A 17,608-nucleotide genomic window follows, 5' to 3' on the forward strand; every position below is an offset into this window, starting at 1 on the left:
TTAAGTAGATGTGGGGTTTTGTTTGTGTGTGCTTGAATGAGTCATAGATCAGTGTTGAGTGGCTTAACAACAACAACAAGAAACATCTGAAAAGCTGCAAGGGCTGGGCGAAAAATGAGAGAAAAGCAGCTAATATCCAAATAAATGAAGGGTGTCTCTGGCTTTTGCACATCAGTGTAACAGCAGGTAATCAGGGCTCTGACGTTTATGGCAGTGACGTCACTGCCCTCTTTCCGGGTTTCCTCCTCCCATCCCGCTGAAATGCAGCTGCGCCATCCCTCCTTTGTCTGCTGAGGAGATCGCGACGTCTTGTAGCTGAAAAGACGCCGGCGGTGCTTTGCAAGCTCGACTTATTATATCGGTGCACTCGTTTTCTTTTTTGCAGTTTCGTTTAAGGGTGAAGCTTAGCTAACCGAGCGGGGCTTCGTTCGTTTAACCGACCACGTTCGTGCGTTATGAGCCAAGCGAATGCTAATAAGAGCAACGCAGAGCCCACCATAGAGTCAAAGCCAGCAGAGAGTAAAATCAAAATGGAAGACACTAAGTACCTCCCGGAGCTCTTGGCTGAAAAGGACAGCCTGGATTCATCGTTCACGCACGCTATGAAACTAATTTCTGCAGGTAATGTGGATGTTTGCTTAACCATGAATGCTTACGCGGGCTAGTTAGCCCGGCGTGCGGCCTGGTTTCTCTTTCCTTAGCCGAACTAACAGAGGCCTGAACAATGGCGCATTAAACACGTGGTTGATAGCGATGCAGGTCAGCTCGTTCCTGTCGATCTGTGATTAATTCACTGGCTTTCAACCATTGTAATGGGAGTTAAAAATATATTTTATACAAGGCTAGTCACAGCTAACACAAATGCTCGGACAGCAACCGATTCTTAGGCACCATTTGTTTGAATTAAAACCCGAATGCACTCAAACTTTTGTTGAATTAGTACTTGTTACGGCGATACAGGGAAACACAAACCGTCCTTTCTCTATTATTATCAATGCATCAGTGTATGAATGCTAACCATTTAAACCGGTTGAATTCCTGCAGAAATTGAGCGGATCCAGAAAGGAGAAATCAAGAAAGAGCCTGAGAAGGAAACCTATCTGGACCTGTTTGCTACCAAAAATCTGAAACTCAAAGAGCGAGTCCTTATTCCCACCAAGCAGTACCCTAGGGTATGTCTTTCCCCTATTTATTTATATTTTAACCATAGTTTGAAACCACTTGAACCACTAAATCACCACGGGAAAAATCAATTTACTGATGTAACAGCAACGATTGTAATGATTTCTCAGATTAGGCTTTATCAAAATCCACTCCTTTTAAGTGCCCTACTAAACCAGTTTCTGTGTGGAAAGAAATGCAACTGGGAGCTGGAGGGTTCTCTGAGGTGCTCACGTGAATCATTAATTTATTGCAGGTCAACTTTGTCGGAAAGCTCCTGGGACCTCAGGGTAGCACGATCAAGAGACTCCAAGAGGAAACTGGGGCAAAGATTTCAGTTCTGGGTAAAGGTTCCATGAGGGACAAGAACAAGGTTTGTTTCCTTTCCTTTTATCTTATTGCCCTGCATCATTCCTTTGGCTAGTGAGTTTTGTGTGCTCACTATTTGCATTTGTACATTTTCAGGAGGAAGAACTTAGGAAGGGTGGTGAGGCTAAATATGCTCACCTCGCCATGGAGCTGCATGTGTTCATTGAGGTGACTGCACCCATACCCGAAGCTTACTTGCGCATGGCTCATGCCATGGAGGAGGTCAAGAAGTTCCTTATTCCGGTATGTGTGTGGAGGAACTTCCCCCATCCTAAATTAGAGTCCCGTTCAAGTTTTATGCTAGATATGCACTAATCCATGGATACTCAACACTAATGCCATGCATGTTTATCTGTTGCCTCATCAATAGGAACCTGGTGAGCATGATCCATACATGGATCCACTCTTCCTCAATGGATCCCAGGATGGTTCAGGCAGGGGGCGAGGTGGTCATCTAGGAAGGGGCAGAGGTGGACCATCAGGTGCTGGAGGACCAAGGTATGAGCCAGAATATTGTTGACATCCTCCACTACTACAGTATCGTATCATCATTTGGCAACAAACTGCACTGGTGTGAAAACAAGGCCTTAACTGATTTAACAGAACAGCTATTCAAAAAAGATTAGTCTGGACTGGAGTCTGATTTTAATTTTCCGACTTTCCACAGAGGGCGAGGAATGCCACGTGGGGCTCCTCGAGGAGCAATGCGCGGCGGGGCTCCACGGGGAGCACCAGGAAGAGGCGGTGCTCCCAGAGGTGCTCCATCTGGTAGGGGTGGACCACCTGCTGCTCCAGCTAGAGGAGGCTCGGCTCCCCGCTCCAGACCACCTTCAGCAGGGGCTCCCAGGATGCTCCCCTCCGCAGCGTTGTCTCACCAGCAACACCAGGTTCCACCCTCAGCATCAGGGTCCAAGCCTGATGCTTATGAGGATTATGTAAGTCTTAAGTCCTATTTCACTTCATTTCTACATGAATGGCACTGATTCCTTGCTGTGTGTACACGGTTTATTTTGTAATTATAGAGATTTGATGTTAACTTCTTTTTTTTTTTTTTTTGTCTAGCCTGCCTATGATGACTCATATGCAGAACCTGCCTATGAGGGATATGATAGTTATTATAGCCAGCCATCTGCACCTGCGTAAGTCAAGTTTAATTTATGTAAAAAAAGTTATTTATTTATTTTTTTAAAATTGGGAGTTTACTGTCTTAACACTTCTTCATGACTGGCCCTCAGGGATACAGAGTATTACGATTATGGACATGGTGAAGCACAAGATCCATCATATGAGGGTGGTTATGGTAAGTCTTAATCAGCCATGTGTTTAGTTTCAGTTTTGTCTTACAAGAGTATGCACCAAGGGATTGCTTTGCAGAATGTTACTTGAAGCGTTTGCACTTTTCTCTTGTGTGTCTCTGCCTTCCTTCTAGCACAAGATGATTGGGACAACTCATGGGCCGGGGCTGGAGGCAAAGCCCCTCCAACTAGGCAGACGAAGGGATCGTACAGAGAGCATCCTTATGGAAGATACTGAACAGCTACTGGTAGAGAGTTGCAATGGCAACTGTCTCCGATTGTAACTCGCTTAACTTTTCAAAAGTAATTTCCCTCTCGTTTCCTTTTTTCCACTTTTTTTTTATGGTTTATTTTATTTTTTTAAACTCAGACATTTTGTTGGATGTATCATAGTGCCAGAGGAGAAACATGAGATTTTTTTTTTTTTTCTCCATTGTTTATCTGTTTTTAATGTTTGGTTCAGTTGCGTAGTTGAGGTCTTAGTGACTTAAACCTAACAAAGGAATAAGAGTGACTTTTTTTTCTTAGTGACATTTGATGGTTAATATTTTTGTTAATGGTTCCTGCACAAACTGTGATTGTGGCGATTAATTCTTCTCACATAGGCTGCATTTTTAAAAGTCCTTCACGACTGGACAAAAATTATTCATAATGACTCAATTTGTAAATTTACTATAATTTAAACACATTTAGTAGCAAACTCAAATATAGATCTGAGCTGTTTTGACTAAAACAAAGTCTTATTTGTTTATATTACATTATAAATCTCGTCTTGAGTTTACTGCAAAAAAAAGGAGGGGGAAAAAAAAAAAATCAGTAATCCATTTGACAAAGAATAAAGGCCTTTATTTTCCACCACCCTTTTACAATTGGTATTTTATGAAAACTCGCTCTATTACTTGCAAAATAATTACTGATGATCGACTAATTCTTGTAAAGTTTGAAGGATTAATAACCCTTACTGTGTGTAAGGAAGGCTGCAGCCAACTCAGATCTTTTGTATATAACCTTAGGACAACTGTGTATGCTTAAGTCGTGCCGTCTCCAAAATGCTCAATGCTTGTGTACCTTTTGACTAAATAGGTTACTAAACATATCCCAAAAATGTCTTTCTGCAGTGCGTGTTTCAATAAAGTTTCTAGTTTCTTTTTAATCGACCTAAACATGGTATTTTTGCCTTTGTTGTACCAAAGGAATATCTTCAGTTTGTGAAAATGGTCCTCCAATGGTTTTCAACAATGCTGAATAAGCTGTATGTGTACACTTCAACCTTGATTTTTAAAATTCAAAAAGCAGTGTTTTTGGCAATGAGTCTATCCTCTTCGTCTGTCTTCAAAACGTATCTAAATGATACTTGTAATGCCACCTTTAAAAAAAGAAAAAAGATTAAATAAAGCTCATCATTCCTTGAGGTAATGTGCTGCCAAACACATGTTTGACTTGAGAATGATCTAGTGCTTGAATATGTATTGTCATTTAACCTTTAGTTAGTGCATCTCTTCAAGCTCTCGAGAGAGCAGTGTATCTTCAGCCGCTTGAAATAACTGAATTTCAACAGTATTTCAAATCAAGCTTGCAGGGATCTTACTTGACTTTGATGCAAAGTCATGCTGGCTGGTTTTTATAAAAGAAAAATATCGCAGAGGAGAGGATTCTAAAAGCCTAAAGATCGCCACAAGAAGGTAAAACTAACCCCAACACTCATTTGTTAGATTTTTTTTTTTTTTTTATTATTATTTTCTGTGCAAAACATCCAAGTAATGCAAGTCATCCAAAACATCAAAATTATTTAAGTACAAAATTATGCTACTATTAGTTATTCCAGGCAAAATAAGCCGTACAAAACAGATGTGGTTGTGATGCAACTCTTGCTCCAAATAAAACCAATAATTGCCCATTCATTTCACCTAATACTTATTTCCATCTTTATAATGTTATAGACTGTAGTTTTAATGAAAATTACTAGTTGCACTCAAAGCCTTAAAACATCCCATTAGTGGACAAAAACCCTTCAGCTTGAGTTGCATGATACTTTTAGTATAAAATTTTAGTTTTTGCATGTTTCTTGCCTACTGTTTGAATGTTGGCGCTAGTGCGTTCCACATCTCATTTGTTTTTCTCCTCTTAGGTTATCTGAGAACTGCGTAGGTGCAGTTGATAGATTGAACTTCAGCAATAGCAGACCTTTTAAGGTCAGTTGAAGAGAAAGTGCAGTTGAGTGTTGGCTTTATTGTTTTTAAGTTTAAGTTATTAAACCCTACTTTCTGTCTTCAACAGGTCCATTGAAGTTCCCGGAAAGAGCAGAGGCCTCGCAGTGTCTCTGAGACAGAGTCCTCGATTAAAATGATTCAGAGCTTTTACGTTTTCCTCTTTTGACTGCGCTTTCTCCAGGACAACTGAGAAAGTGATTGAGTCATGAAACGTTGCTTTAAAACTGATGGGTGTACAGTTGATAGTGGATACTTGTCCTTGAATGTCCTTGAAGATTTTTTTTTTCTTTCTTAAAAAGGTTGCCTTTTTATATTTATATATAAATAAAATAATTTCTATAAATGGTGCATTTTTTAATTTTTTTTAACAATGAGTTCCAAATGTCATTGTTTTCATTAAGTAAATCAAAACTATATTTTTAACATGAAAACTCATTCTTGTCATGTTACATAGTCTAAGATTCAAAGATTAATTGGAAGTTTATTTTCTTGCAATACCCGAGTAACATCCATCTACACTGTAAACATCCATTTACAGTTTCCTACTCTACTCGTAGTAGGGAACTGTAAATGCTGATCTTTGGTTTTGGATTAAATGCCCATCCAGGTTTGAACCTGGGCCAGTGTGTTTTGTTTTTTAGCCTATTTAACACAATCCCAGTAATGAGTCAGCTTCCAGTTTTTCTTTTAGCTGTTCCACATAACACAAAAATCGGCTGTGATAAGTTCCAGGAACAGAATATGTGAGATGAGGAAAATCGTTTATAAATCTAAAGTTTTTTAATTTATTTAGTGTTTTATTAGGATTTTACTGTTCTAAGTAATTTTGAGCACTGCATTAAAACATCTGTTTCTTTATGCCAAATGTAGGCATAGGTAATAGGTGGGTGAGGATTTGTAAATCTCACTAATATTAAAAGTTAATGCAGATATTTTTACTTTCACTACTAATCATGAGTAAACCACTGCTAGTAATAGTGTTTTAAAGCCAACTGGGTGAAAAAAATAAAATGTTCAATGCCTTTTGCAAAGTAGCAAAGAAGTGTTATTTGCTTCATAATCATCTCTCAATGTATCAGTGCTCAGGTTGCACCAAATCAATCTATTAAACCAAAAGGCAGAATTATATAGAGATGGATTACAGTTACTGCAGACTGATCTGCACACAGGTCACTTTTATAATCCTGTATTAAAACAGGGAAGTTAAAGATATGTTTTTTGGTTTTTTTTGCATCAGTGAGTTTTGTGCTAGAAATGCTGATGAATGGGTCACAGAAAGGGTGTCAGTTTTACAGTCTTCTCACTCACTAAGACACCAGTGAGGGAAAAAGGTCAAGAATAAAGATTAAATGAACACTTTAACTCTAGTTAGCCACTAAGAAAAGGAAAGGTAGCCAGTATAATGGCATCTAGGATGCTGTGATGTAAATTAACAGCAAGAAAAAAAAAAAAACAAGGGCAAATTGTGCAAATATACAGTGATAAACCACAGTGTGTCTTATACTATACTTCCTTGACCAGGGGCCAGAACCGGACCACCAAAGGCTCCAATCCGGCCCACTGAAAAGCTGGAAAATGTGAAAATTGCAATGCAATAAGGCATAAAGTTAGATATTTAACTGTATTTCCACTGGTTTTACAGCCTTCTTACGGACAGTCATTGCCTATGACATGGTATACTACACAAAGAAAAGATTACCGATTAAATGCGAGAAAATTAGTTTTTTTTAAGTACTACATTAAATCATTTTTTTTAAATAAATTTTTCACTCTTTCATATAGAAATACTTTTTTTAAATTCATTTTTACAGTGGGTGACAGTAGAAAAATAGGACATTTTCTATGAATTAAAAAAATGTTTTTAAATAGATTAAAGTCCAGGTAAGGCACTGCCACTGCTTTTTTCCTCTGTAATTTTAGGCATTTATTTCTTAAAGTGTAACCTCTACGGAGTCGTGCTAGCAGATTTCTTTGATTTACTACTGCAGCATTTCTTTGCGATATGGGGATTAAATAACTTATTACTCACTTTTTAAGCAGGTAATCGGATTAGGTAGAGTCACACTGATTCCCCTGTCATAGTGAAAATGGTATATTTTTAACGAATAGTTATAAAATGTATGTATAATATATGTAAACATTATGTATCGAAACCGCCAGTACGCCACATATAAAGAAACATTACAGACATATCTCTATTATTAAAAAGATGCACAAACTGTGAAATGAAAAAATCAGGATAGACTCACCAAAATATATAGAGAGCCGGATTTGAACTTGAGATTTTTTTTCAAAATATATTATCAGGCAATTTTAGATTAGATTGGGCCGTATGTGACCCGTGAGCTAAAATTAGTTTACATTAACTTTCCGTTCTTTTCTTGCTTAAATATTGGTGAAATGTCCCTTTAAATTACTCTCCTCCCACAGGTCGCTAACATATCCGCTTCGCAGTCTATCAACGGCTAGTTTCACATCAACAATGAGTGTCTCTGCTGCTGTCAGGGACACACACGCTCGTCTTTCAACAAATATTCAGAAATTTTGCGGTGTTTAGCTCATTGTCGCTGCTACAGAGCACCACCTGACTCAGACACCAGACGCTGGTAAGCGTACATTTCCTCGCCTAGCCTGTTTGGTGGGTTGGAATGTACCTGGCTAGCCAGAGCTACTGCTAGCCTAGGCCTCAGACTCAGACTTGATATTTAGTCAAGCATGGTCTTGGCGGACAGACTGGGTTCCGTCCCTCATTGTGTAGCTCCACGTTGTTCGCTTTGCAGCCCCATGTCTCTGGTACACACGGCTTTATACCATTTTTTGTTTCTTCATGGTATAAAGCGAATAATGTAGCTACTTAGCTTAGCTTGTAATATCAGCTTCCGCAAAAGTTGCACTCTAGTGAGGGATGCTATGCAGCGAGTGAAAACTTATTTGCGATGCTTATTTATGATTTACTGGCTGTCAGATCTTCGGGTTGCAAAGGCGTCTTACTGTCTTACAGTAAAGGTCTTCTGTTAGTTTTTGGCTCTGCACGCCTCATTTTATTTTGTCATTCTGTTCATAATGTCAAGCCAACAGCTAGTTTAATGGCAGTAAAATGTATCTTTCTTGAGAGATACCACAGGCTGATTTAAATTACAATAAATATTTTATATTGGCTAGATATTCCAAATTAATCCTCTCATCTTCTGGCTTGGTGCAAACAGGTACAACAACAACAACAACAACAAGAGGGCAAATCACCAAAATAACTGAAAGAGGTGTTCTGTGGGTGTGTCCACAATGGCTGGTGGAAGGAGAGGAGCAAATCGTACCACGTACTGCAGACCTCCACTAAGCAGCGACTCAGGCTCGGTCGGCAATGGCAACCACACAACCAGTTCCCCGGTCACTGGGGTGCGATCTCGTACAAGGTAGGTCAGGCTCTGATATACTGCTCCTGAGCTGTGTGTGTGTGGCCTCTTCAGGAATTTTTGTGCCATCTGATCTGTCAGCAGGAGCGGCTCGGGAACTTGCATGTCCAGCCCTCCGCTCGCTGCCCAGACTGTGGTTCCTCTGAAGCACTGTAAGATCCCAGAGTTGTCGGTGGATCAAAACGTGCTGTTTGAGCTCCATCTTTTCTTCTGCCACCTCATTGCTCTCTTTGTCCACTATGTCAATATCTACAAGACTGTGTGGTGGTACCCCCCATCGCACCCTCCCTCACATACATCGCTGGTGAGTACTCGGTGTCCAGTTTTGTTTTGTTTTGTTTTTTTAACAAACACGCTTGTGGTTTGAGCAGTGGCTTTGTTGATCATCGTAATTCTGTTTAAATCTGTTTGCGCAGAATGTGACCCTCATTCTTAGATCCTCAGTCAATTTAATATAGAAACGCCTCATAAAACGTTTTTAGTGGAAGAGTTGAGGTGGGATACCAGTTTGTGAAATCAGGATGGCAACAGTGATTGAACTGTTACTTGCCAGATAACGATGGGAGCAAAAATCTGTGTTTTTACAGAACTTCCATCTTATTGATTATAACATGCTGGTGTTCACAGTCATCATACTGGCAAGGAGGTTAATTGCAGCCATTGTTAAAGAGGTAAGAATTCAGTTTTTGGCTTTTATCTTGTCAGAAACCATCATTTGTTTGCAGGTCTGCATTTCTGTACGTTCAAATATAAAGTAGCAATGTGTCACATTACTTTTTATTGGATGCAAGGCTCTCAAAAACACCTCATGCAAAAAGACTGTAGCCCATGCCTTTTTGTTTTTGTTTGTAATACTGATGAAGAAATTTCCAGGCAAGAAGCCCAGATGGGGAAAAAAAGTTGTTATTAAGGAACCAGTCTGCACACTGCTCAGCTCCAATTTAATAATTTCCTTTTTAAAAGATTCTTCTAATGGTAACATTTCAGTAAATGGGATCTTCAGATACATGCCTGAAGTTTATTTAGGTGCATCTTTACTGTGCTTTGTTTCTCACATATCTTTGATCGTGCTTATGTTATATCATGCCTTAGTGGGAAAACTGCATTCACAGATTTGACTGTTTTGTTCTCGTTTTCTCTGCCCCAGGCATCACAGAGTGGGAAACTCTCCTTCCCTCACTCGATCTTCTTAGTGATGGCGCGGTTTGCGGTACTAACACTGACAGGTTGGAGCCTGTGCCGCTCTCTCATTTACCTCTTCAGAACTTATTCTGTCCTTAGCCTGCTCTTCCTCTGCTACCCGTAAGTATCCTGGGGGGTGGGGGTGGGGGTCCGGTTTGCACAGTGACAAAGTTTCCTTCTTGTCGAACTGATACTTTGTTGCCTTTCTCCCACTGATTAAATTAAATAGTTGTGATGTTTTAAGGTGGTCCCAGAGACATTTATGCAGCGCTCCAAAAGGACTGTCAGATTCATCTGGACTTTGAGCTCCTGTGCATTTGTTTTCTTTGTGCTGTGATCAGCTGACCTATGTGAATGCTGGCTCTGAATTTTACTGCTCTTAGTAGATCTAGCCTCTGTTCCAGCCCACATTAACCACTGACCAGCAGGCCATAAAGGCTAGAAGAAATTTTAGTGTGAATTACTTTTATTTTAAGCTGTATTTGGCTGTGATACATTTGGACTGAAAACAGTTTTTGCCATTATATAGTAGAAGCTCACCAAATGTTTTGTACTCACTTAAAAGTAGTCTGAACCACATTTTGAAAATGAATATTTACATATTGTTTGCATGCTGTGTTTGGTGTTAAAGTTAAAACACTTTTGGTTTACTACATGTTAATACCAAGAAAGAAATTTAGCTACAGTGATGTGCCTCCTACCTTCCTGTCATATTTGATAGCATAGCTTGTTGGCATGACATTTGAAGAGCCAGATTTTGTTTGGTGAACCTTTCATTACTTGATTACAGTCATTGGTATACTACGGTATGAAGGTTGATGTGTGATTGGCTGTGGCCTTTTTTGGTCAGTAGGAGTATTACACACAGTTCCTGAATTTAAGCGTTTCCATATTCAACTGAAATATTTCCATTGGTTGCTATAGGGCTTCCGCAAGCAAGAATATGTGCAGATAATGTGTCATGTTCAGCATTAAACCAAAAGAGGATAAAACTTTCATACGTGGCATTATAGAGCTCTGAATTAATATGACAAAAATCTGTGCCTCTCAGTTTATGCTGTTTTCTTTTGCCTGCTACTACCCCAGCTGTAGTGTTGTCATGATCTGTAGAAGTTAATTGTGACTTCCCCCCAACACACACAGGTTTGGGATGTATATTCCCTTGTTCCGATTGAGCTGTGACTTCCGAAGAGCAGGTCCACTCTCACCCATCGCCAGCATTGGCTCCAAAGAGGTTGGCAGCGTGGGCTGGGGCAGGGATTATCTGACTGTGCTGAAAGAGACATGGAAGCAGCACACCAGCCAGCTGTATGGTGTCCAGGCCATGCCAACCCATGCCTGCTGCCTATCCCCTGACCTAATCCGCAAGGAGGTGGAGTACTTGAAGATGGATTTTAACTGGAGGATGAAAGAGGTGTTGGTCAGCTCAATGCTCAGTGCGTACTATGTGGCTTTTGTACCCGTATGGTTTGTTAAGGTAAGAAACTGTTGGACTTAACTTGCCACTTTAATTCAATATGATTGTGCAGCTGTTCTCAAAGTCTGCCTCCATATTTGCCTTCAGAGTACCCAATATGTGGATAAGCGGTGGTCTTGTGAGCTCTTCATCTTGGTGTCAGTCAGTACCTCAATCATTCTCATGAGGCATTTGTTGCCACCTCGATATTGTGACCTGCTTCACAAAGCTGCAGCCCACCTTGGCTGCTGGCAGAAAGTAGATCCCTCGCTCTGCTCCAACGTCCTCCAGCACATGTATGGACCGCTTTTAGTTTATTACAGCACTTTAGGTTCAGTCAGACTCATTTTAATCAAACTCAAAGCTCACTGCTCCCTGTTTCTTCACACAGATGGACTGAAGAGTACATGTGGCCACAGGGAGTCCTGGTAAAACATAATAAGAATGTATATAAGGCCATGGGCCACTATAATGTTGCAATCCCATCAGATGTTTCCCATTATCGCTTCTATGTAAGTATTCCTAAATGAACAGGACTTGTAGAATCATAATAGTTATCAAAGTCTTTACAGCACCTGTAATGATATATCCTCTCCTTCTAGTTCTTCTTCAACAAGCCTTTACGAATATTGAACATACTCATCGTCCTGGAAGGTGCCATGATATTCTACCAGCTTTACTCGTTGATATGCTCAGAAAAGTGGCATCAGACGATATCGCTGGCCCTGATTCTCTTCAGCAACTACTACGCCTTCTTCAAACTTCTCAGAGACAGAATAGTTCTTGGAAAGGCATACTCATACTCAAACTCATCAGACCAGAAAGTTAGTTAGACTTAAGTTATTGTCTCACTCACTTTGGAACAAGATAAACATGCCTAAGAGCTCTGTATTTTTTCTACAAACGACATTTTGTGTCACGTTTTTGTTCTGACCTGCCATAATAAAAATAAATATTTTTTTATTACTTTAAATGTTTAATTTTTATTATATTCTCAGTCCATGCTGATTACAAGATGCCTCTAAAATACTGTGACCAATATTCCAGATAGCTGTGTCTATTGATTCCTTCATAATGGCAACTTTGTGCAGAAGAAGTGGAATTATTCTGCATTGTATTTCTCTGGAATTGGTCTAAAAATGCTGCTTTGCATTTGGATGCCATAGTGTTTGCCCAGACTCCATGCATCAAGTTTATATTTTTTTTAAAATGCACTCTTATCTTTTTAGAAAATCAGTAGAACCACTGATGCAGTGTTTCTGGAAATGAATGAAGGTTTTATGTTCTGTTCTATCATTGTGTTTAGTAGCTGCAATTGTACCAGTTAAAACAGAAGCAACCATGGTCACTCAGTGATGAATGCCACAGACAAGGCCAAGCAAGTACCCCCAGTATACAGTCCTGTCCAAAGATCTTGGGCCACCTCTTATTTCTTTATATTTTGGTAGGAAAACAGCTGCAGTGGTTACTGAAACGTACAAATATGGAAACCCTTCCCAGAAGAGTTGAAGCTATTATAGCTGCAAAGGGTGGGCCAGCTTCATATTAAACCCTATGAATTAGCCAAGCCAAGCCAATTTATTTATATAGCACTTTAAAACAGTAAGCACTGACCAAAGTGCTGAACATGGAAGAATAAAACAAGAATAAAAACAACAAAAGACAAACATAAAAGTCATCCACTCACCCATTAAGAATGGGTGAGTGGATACTTGTGGCAACATAGTGTATCTAATACATAGTTTTTAAACTTAAAACATGCAAATAAGGCTTTATGCAAGCAACTGATGTACCACTATGTACTGTACTACTATAATGTATAGTAGCACAGCTTATAAAACCAGTTAGAGCAGAAAATGGTAATCATCCAAATGGTGATCCACAATTTAAACTCTGCTCACTACACTTGCTCATATGAAAACAGCAGCTCAGGTCCAAAAACACAAATAGTTAAGCATGTAGTACACATGGAGTTCAAGCTGAGATGTCCCAAATCTATCATGCTTCTTCTGTTGGAGGACCACATATTTCCCTATTTTGTGGCATCATCAGTTTCATTTACTGAGCAGTAATTGAAAAATTGCATTGCGTTAATATAACTACCGAATCTTTTGGTCCCTGCGACCCTGAAAAGGATAAGTGGAAGAAAATGGATAATTAATTATACCCACCAGACACATACCACCTCCTGCACTCTTTCTTCTGGTGCTGTGCGCACACAGGCAGCTTGGAGGAGTTACAAAAAAAAAAAGGTTCACATTTTTTTTTTCTGCCTGAAAAATCAATTAAAATTATTTATTTTCAATAATGTTGCTGGTTTGCTAAGACATAAGCTGAGATGCTTGAATCCTAAAAATCGTCCTAAAGGTTTCATTGTGCAGAATTTAGAAAATGTGCAGAACTCTTGCAAAAACACATCTGAACTGTTAAAGCAAAAGGGCTTATTAATTAATTAATTGGTGACAAGTGCACATTTATTTTGCCCAAAGTCAGATCATTTTCAAATAGTTAAGTGAAAGTTAGTTATTTGAAGGTGATCTACAGTGGCTTGCAAAAGTATTCATACCCATTGGACTTTTCCATATTTTGTCACATTACAACCACAAACATAAATATATTTCACTGGAATTTAATGTGAAAGACCAACACAAAGTGGTATACAATTGTGAAGTGGAACAAAAATTATACATGATTCAAAACATTTTTTACAAATAAAAAACTGAAAAGTGCGGTGTGCAAAAGTATTCAGCCCCCCTGAGTCAATACTTTGTGGAACCACCTTTTGCTGCAATTACAGCTTTTAGGGTCCGTCTCCACCAGCTTTGCACATCTAGTGACTGAAATTTTTGCCCATTCTTCTTTGCAAAACAGCTCAAGCTCAGTCAGATTAGATGGAGAGCGTTTGTGAACAGCAGTTTTCAGATCTTGCCACAAATTCTCGATTGGGTTTAGGTCTGGACTTTGACTGGGCCATTCTAACACATGAATATGTTTTGTTTTAAACCATTCCATTGTAGCCCTGGCTTTATGTTTAGGGTCGTTATCCTGCTGGAAGGTGAACCTCCGCCCCAGTCCCAAGTCTTTTGCAGACTCCAACAGGTTTTCTTCCAAGATTGCCCTGTATTTGGCTCCATCCATCTTCCCATCAACTCTGACCAGCTTCCCTGTCCCTGCTGAAGAGAAGCAGCCCCAGAGCATGATGCTGCCACCACCATATTTGACAGTGGCGATGGTGTGTTCAGAGTGATGTGCAGTGTTAATTCTCTGCCACACATAGCGTTTTGCATTTTGGCCAAAAAGTTCACTTTGTTCCACATGTTTGCTGTGTCCCCAACATGGCTTCTGGCAAACGTTGCAAATGGGACTTTTTATGGTTTTCTTTTAACAATGGCTTTCTTCTTGCCACTCTTCCATAAAGACCACATTTGTGCAGTGCACGACTAATAGTTGTCCTGTGGACAGATTCCCCCACCTGAGCTGTGGATCTCTGCATTTCGTCCAGAGTCACCATGGGCCTCTTGGCTGCATCTCTGATCATTGCTCTCCTTGTTCGGCCTGTAAGTTTAGGTGGACGGCCTTGCCTTGGTAGGTTTACAGTTGTGCCATACTCTTTCCATTTCTGGATAATGGATTGTATAGTGCACTGTGAGATGTTCAAAGCTTGGGAAATCTTTTTATAGCCTAAGCCTGCTTTAAACTTCATGATGCCGTTTACTCCCCAATATTCTCTTAACAACCTCTGAGGCCGTCACGGAGCAGCTGTATTTGTACTGAGATTAGATTACACACAGGTGGACTCTTTTTAGTCATTAGCAGTCATCAGGCAACGTCTGGATGCAATTGGTTGCACTGAGAGAAAGGGGGCTGAATACTTTTGCACACCGCACTTTTCAGTTTTTTATTTGTAAAAAATGTTTTGAATCATGTATAATTTTCTTTCCACTTTGTATACCACTTTGTGTTGGTCTTTCACATTAAATTTCAGTGAAATAGGGAGGGGTATGAATACTTTTGCAAGCCACTGTATGCGTAAATGTTAACTGTTGACTGGTTCCTGATTATTTCACGTGAATGAATACATTTCCAGTATAAGTTGATGTGGGAAAAGGCACAGAATAACCACAACTACCGCAGCTCAAACAAACCCCATGCCCATGGCCACAATGAAAATCAAAAATAAACGTAGAAATTCATAGTTTACGTCCCACAAAACTGGCATTGCATCATGTCAGTAGTGTTAGCAAAAGATGAACATTGGCGTCCCCGTGTGGCCTGTTTGTAGCATCCTCAGGTCCCGAGTAACCATTACAGCTCCCTCCGGGCTGTGATAGAGGATATACAGTAAGCAGGATATTTACTAAAGAGCCATCATCGTGCAGTGCACAGCGGCCTCCTGCTGGCTGCACCCAGTCAGTAACCTGCCCGGAGCAGCTGCTCCTCCTCCCGGCACACGGCGGGGTGGACTGGCCCTTTAAGAAGAATAAAGACGACAGCTGAGCTCCGCACGCCAAGCGCGTCGATGCCGCGCTTTACATTTCATCAGTAATTAACGCCGGGGCTGCAGGGCTCATTAACACCACTGTGATTTTTACATTAGGATTCATATGAAGTGTACTTCTAAATTCTAGGAGGAGAAATGCGACCCGGCGCCCTGCCGGCTTTGCTCTCTGGTGCGTAATTGATTCGGTAAGTCTTATTTGTGTCATCCGCAGACGATAAATTGTGTTTACGCGTCTCGTTTCACACGGATTTTAAGCCAGTGGCGCAACAAACTGCAGTCCACCTATTGCTCCTTATTCGTATTTTGTACAGTGAAGTTAATTCTGCCAGTAAAGGGGGATTTCAGCGTATAAAGTTGCCATTGTGTATTACTGTAGTGGCCATCTTTGGATTCTACTTTGAACAGAGGCTGGCGCAGTGTTCACCAGATAACTGCTGTCATAACACTGACTCCATTCATTGTAGTGAGAGAAGCGCATTAAATTCAAGCCAAGATCATATTAAAATGTAGCTGAACAATAACGAAGAGCCGATCCGCGGCACTAAAAGCAGCTCAAACCGAAACGAATCAAGTGTTCAGCTGCTGCTGCAGCGCAATACAGCGCAGGTCTTTTAATGCTAATGCACCTTTGTGAAATTCATAAAAGATTAAAAATGAATACATTTATTGACTGGCTTATTCAATTGTAATGGTGTTTAACTTCTTTATCATACAGTATTATTCCATAGCTCCTAATAAGAATGGAGCGTAGAGACTTTCATTGAGCCTTTTGTCTAAAAGTTGTGTTTATTATGGCTGTTTGCGTATTATTATGGGCTCTTAGTGCAATAGGGTCCTTTTTGTTTTAAAAGTGTTGCTTTCGTGTATTTCTTCATCATTCAGGTAGCTAATTTAAGCTTGTTTGATTTATTTATTTTAATGTACATCATCCAGTTTGGTTCACATATTTTCTAAGCTCTTTACACTTTTGGTCCAAAAAATATCATTCAAGCCTCCAGTTTGACCTGCCTAACCTTTACCTAAATGCAATCCTATATAGGAAATATGTACCTATAGATATAAATTGCAAATAGTGGAGGCAATGTTTGATTTTGGATTTTTCTATAACATATACTTTCTGTGATGACCGGGGGTGCTCTTAAGCTAATTAAAGCTTCCCTAAATGTGCAGAGTGGAGGATCCTGGACTGCAGCACTCATTTTTGGCACAGTGACAGTCCTGCACAGGCTGCCGGTGTTAACTTCCTACCTTTGTCATTTCAGGATTTCCTGTACACCAGCCAGGCTGCACTGCAGGGAGCTTCTCCTAATAGAAATAAGTAAATAATAATGGAAGACAAGCGCAAGAAGCGGAGCCCAAAAGTGTCCCTCCCCAACCGCCTCCACCTCCCATCAACCCCCGCAAGCTCTCCGTCCTTCCTGCCAGCAAAAGTGCCACCTTCTCCCTCGGCCTGCCGCAGCCTCCTTCTCCCAAGAACAGAGGCAAGTATAAAAGATCCATAGGAGCGCCGGGACAGCCCAAAGAGGTGTTTGCAGCCGTCTTAGCTCCACCAAAGATCACCAGGTTTGTGTCTTAATGTACTAGGGAGACCCTCCAGGACTGCACTTTTCTTTAGAAAGAAATTATTTCATACATATGCTATTCAACCTCAGGATTTCTCTAGGCAACCACTAAAATAACTCACAAAGACAGGGTTGTAGTTTCCCTGCAAATTAGATGATACAGCAAGATATAGTAATTATTTAAACAAGATATGGTTCGACTGGGTTTTTGAAAGGTGTCATATGTGACAAGAAATAGTCGTCTGCTTTTTCTCTGTCAGACCCCACAGGGAGAAGCCCAAGGCCCCCCAGCCAGCAGGGCCCAGTAAAGTACTCCAGTCGTCCCCCTTGCAGCACTCCTTCCTTACAGATGTCTCAGATGTGAGAGAGATGGAGGGAGGCCTCCTCAACCCTCCTCAACGACTTTCACTCAGGCAAACTGCAGGCTTTCGGTGAGATAACCTTGATAAGACAGGCCCC

The 17,608-nt window shown here is 40.4% G+C and overlaps 3 protein-coding genes across 7 annotated transcripts in view; all 3 read left to right on the forward strand.

Annotated features, from left to right (window-relative positions):
• The first annotated feature begins 216 nt into the window (after positions 1 to 216).
• On the forward strand, positions 217 to 5,378 carry khdrbs1a (KH domain containing, RNA binding, signal transduction associated 1a). 3 transcript variants are annotated; one of them, XR_004019028.1, is made up of 11 exons: positions 217 to 621; positions 1,045 to 1,172; positions 1,418 to 1,534; positions 1,627 to 1,773; positions 1,901 to 2,028; positions 2,198 to 2,465; positions 2,593 to 2,669; positions 2,766 to 2,830; positions 2,960 to 3,128; positions 4,954 to 5,017; positions 5,103 to 5,378. XR_004019028.1 is itself a non-coding variant. In XM_030718350.1 (9 exons), exons 1-9 carry the CDS (start codon positions 456 to 458, stop codon positions 3,061 to 3,063), a joined length of 1,200 nt encoding a protein of 399 aa, XP_030574210.1. In that variant the 5' UTR covers positions 218 to 455; the 3' UTR covers positions 3,064 to 3,983. The 3 variants fall into 3 exon arrangements, 1 of the variants encoding a protein (XP_030574210.1); XR_004019029.1 differs by lacking the exon at positions 4,954 to 5,017; XM_030718350.1 differs by lacking the exons at positions 4,954 to 5,017; positions 5,103 to 5,378 and having other exon boundaries at positions 218 to 621; positions 2,960 to 3,983.
• Positions 5,379 to 7,473: 2,095 nt separating this feature from the next.
• Positions 7,474 to 12,059, forward strand: tmem39b (transmembrane protein 39B). 3 transcript variants are annotated; one of them, XM_030718747.1, is made up of 9 exons: positions 7,474 to 7,643; positions 8,247 to 8,448; positions 8,530 to 8,752; positions 9,036 to 9,119; positions 9,596 to 9,750; positions 10,774 to 11,107; positions 11,195 to 11,382; positions 11,478 to 11,598; positions 11,689 to 12,059. In XM_030718747.1, exons 2-9 carry the CDS (start codon positions 8,318 to 8,320, stop codon positions 11,917 to 11,919), a joined length of 1,467 nt encoding a protein of 488 aa, XP_030574607.1. In that variant the 5' UTR covers positions 7,474 to 7,643; positions 8,247 to 8,317; the 3' UTR covers positions 11,920 to 12,059. The 3 variants fall into 3 exon arrangements, with proteins under 3 accessions (XP_030574607.1, XP_030574606.1, XP_030574608.1); XM_030718746.1 differs by having other exon boundaries at positions 7,474 to 7,641; positions 8,242 to 8,448; XM_030718748.1 differs by having other exon boundaries at positions 7,474 to 7,641; positions 8,242 to 8,448; positions 8,533 to 8,752.
• Positions 12,060 to 16,915: 4,856 nt separating this feature from the next.
• ccdc28b (coiled-coil domain containing 28B) overlaps positions 16,916 to 17,608 on the forward strand; it is a 5,158-nt gene continuing 4,465 nt past the window's right edge. Inside the window, 4 exon segments of the mRNA XM_030718428.1 lie at positions 16,916 to 16,952; positions 16,955 to 17,150; positions 17,410 to 17,539; positions 17,541 to 17,580. Coding sequence (XP_030574288.1) covers positions 16,916 to 16,952; positions 16,955 to 17,150; positions 17,410 to 17,539; positions 17,541 to 17,580 — 403 coding nt within the window.

This window comes from Archocentrus centrarchus, chromosome 22, assembly GCF_007364275.1.
Source record: "Archocentrus centrarchus isolate MPI-CPG fArcCen1 chromosome 22, fArcCen1, whole genome shotgun sequence".
NCBI classification, from domain to species: domain Eukaryota; kingdom Metazoa; phylum Chordata; class Actinopteri; order Cichliformes; family Cichlidae; genus Archocentrus; species Archocentrus centrarchus.

Excerpts from the sequence above, each read along its gene's own strand:
- tmem39b (XM_030718747.1), top strand. The coding sequence starts at position 8,318 with ATGGCTGGTGGAAGGAGAGGAGCAAATCGTACCACGTACTGCAGACCT. Across the intron at positions 8,753-9,035 it reads CTCCCTCACATACATCGCTG|AACTTCCATCTTATTGATTA; the intron begins GTGAGTACTCGG and ends GTGTTTTTACAG. Across the intron at positions 9,751-10,773 it reads CTGCTCTTCCTCTGCTACCC|GTTTGGGATGTATATTCCCT; the intron begins GTAAGTATCCTG and ends CAACACACACAG.
- khdrbs1a (XM_030718350.1), top strand. The coding sequence starts at position 456 with ATGAGCCAAGCGAATGCTAATAAGAGCAACGCAGAGCCCACCATAGAG. Across the intron at positions 2,029-2,197 it reads TCAGGTGCTGGAGGACCAAG|AGGGCGAGGAATGCCACGTG; the intron begins GTATGAGCCAGA and ends GACTTTCCACAG. Across the intron at positions 2,670-2,765 it reads AGCCAGCCATCTGCACCTGC|GGATACAGAGTATTACGATT; the intron begins GTAAGTCAAGTT and ends ACTGGCCCTCAG.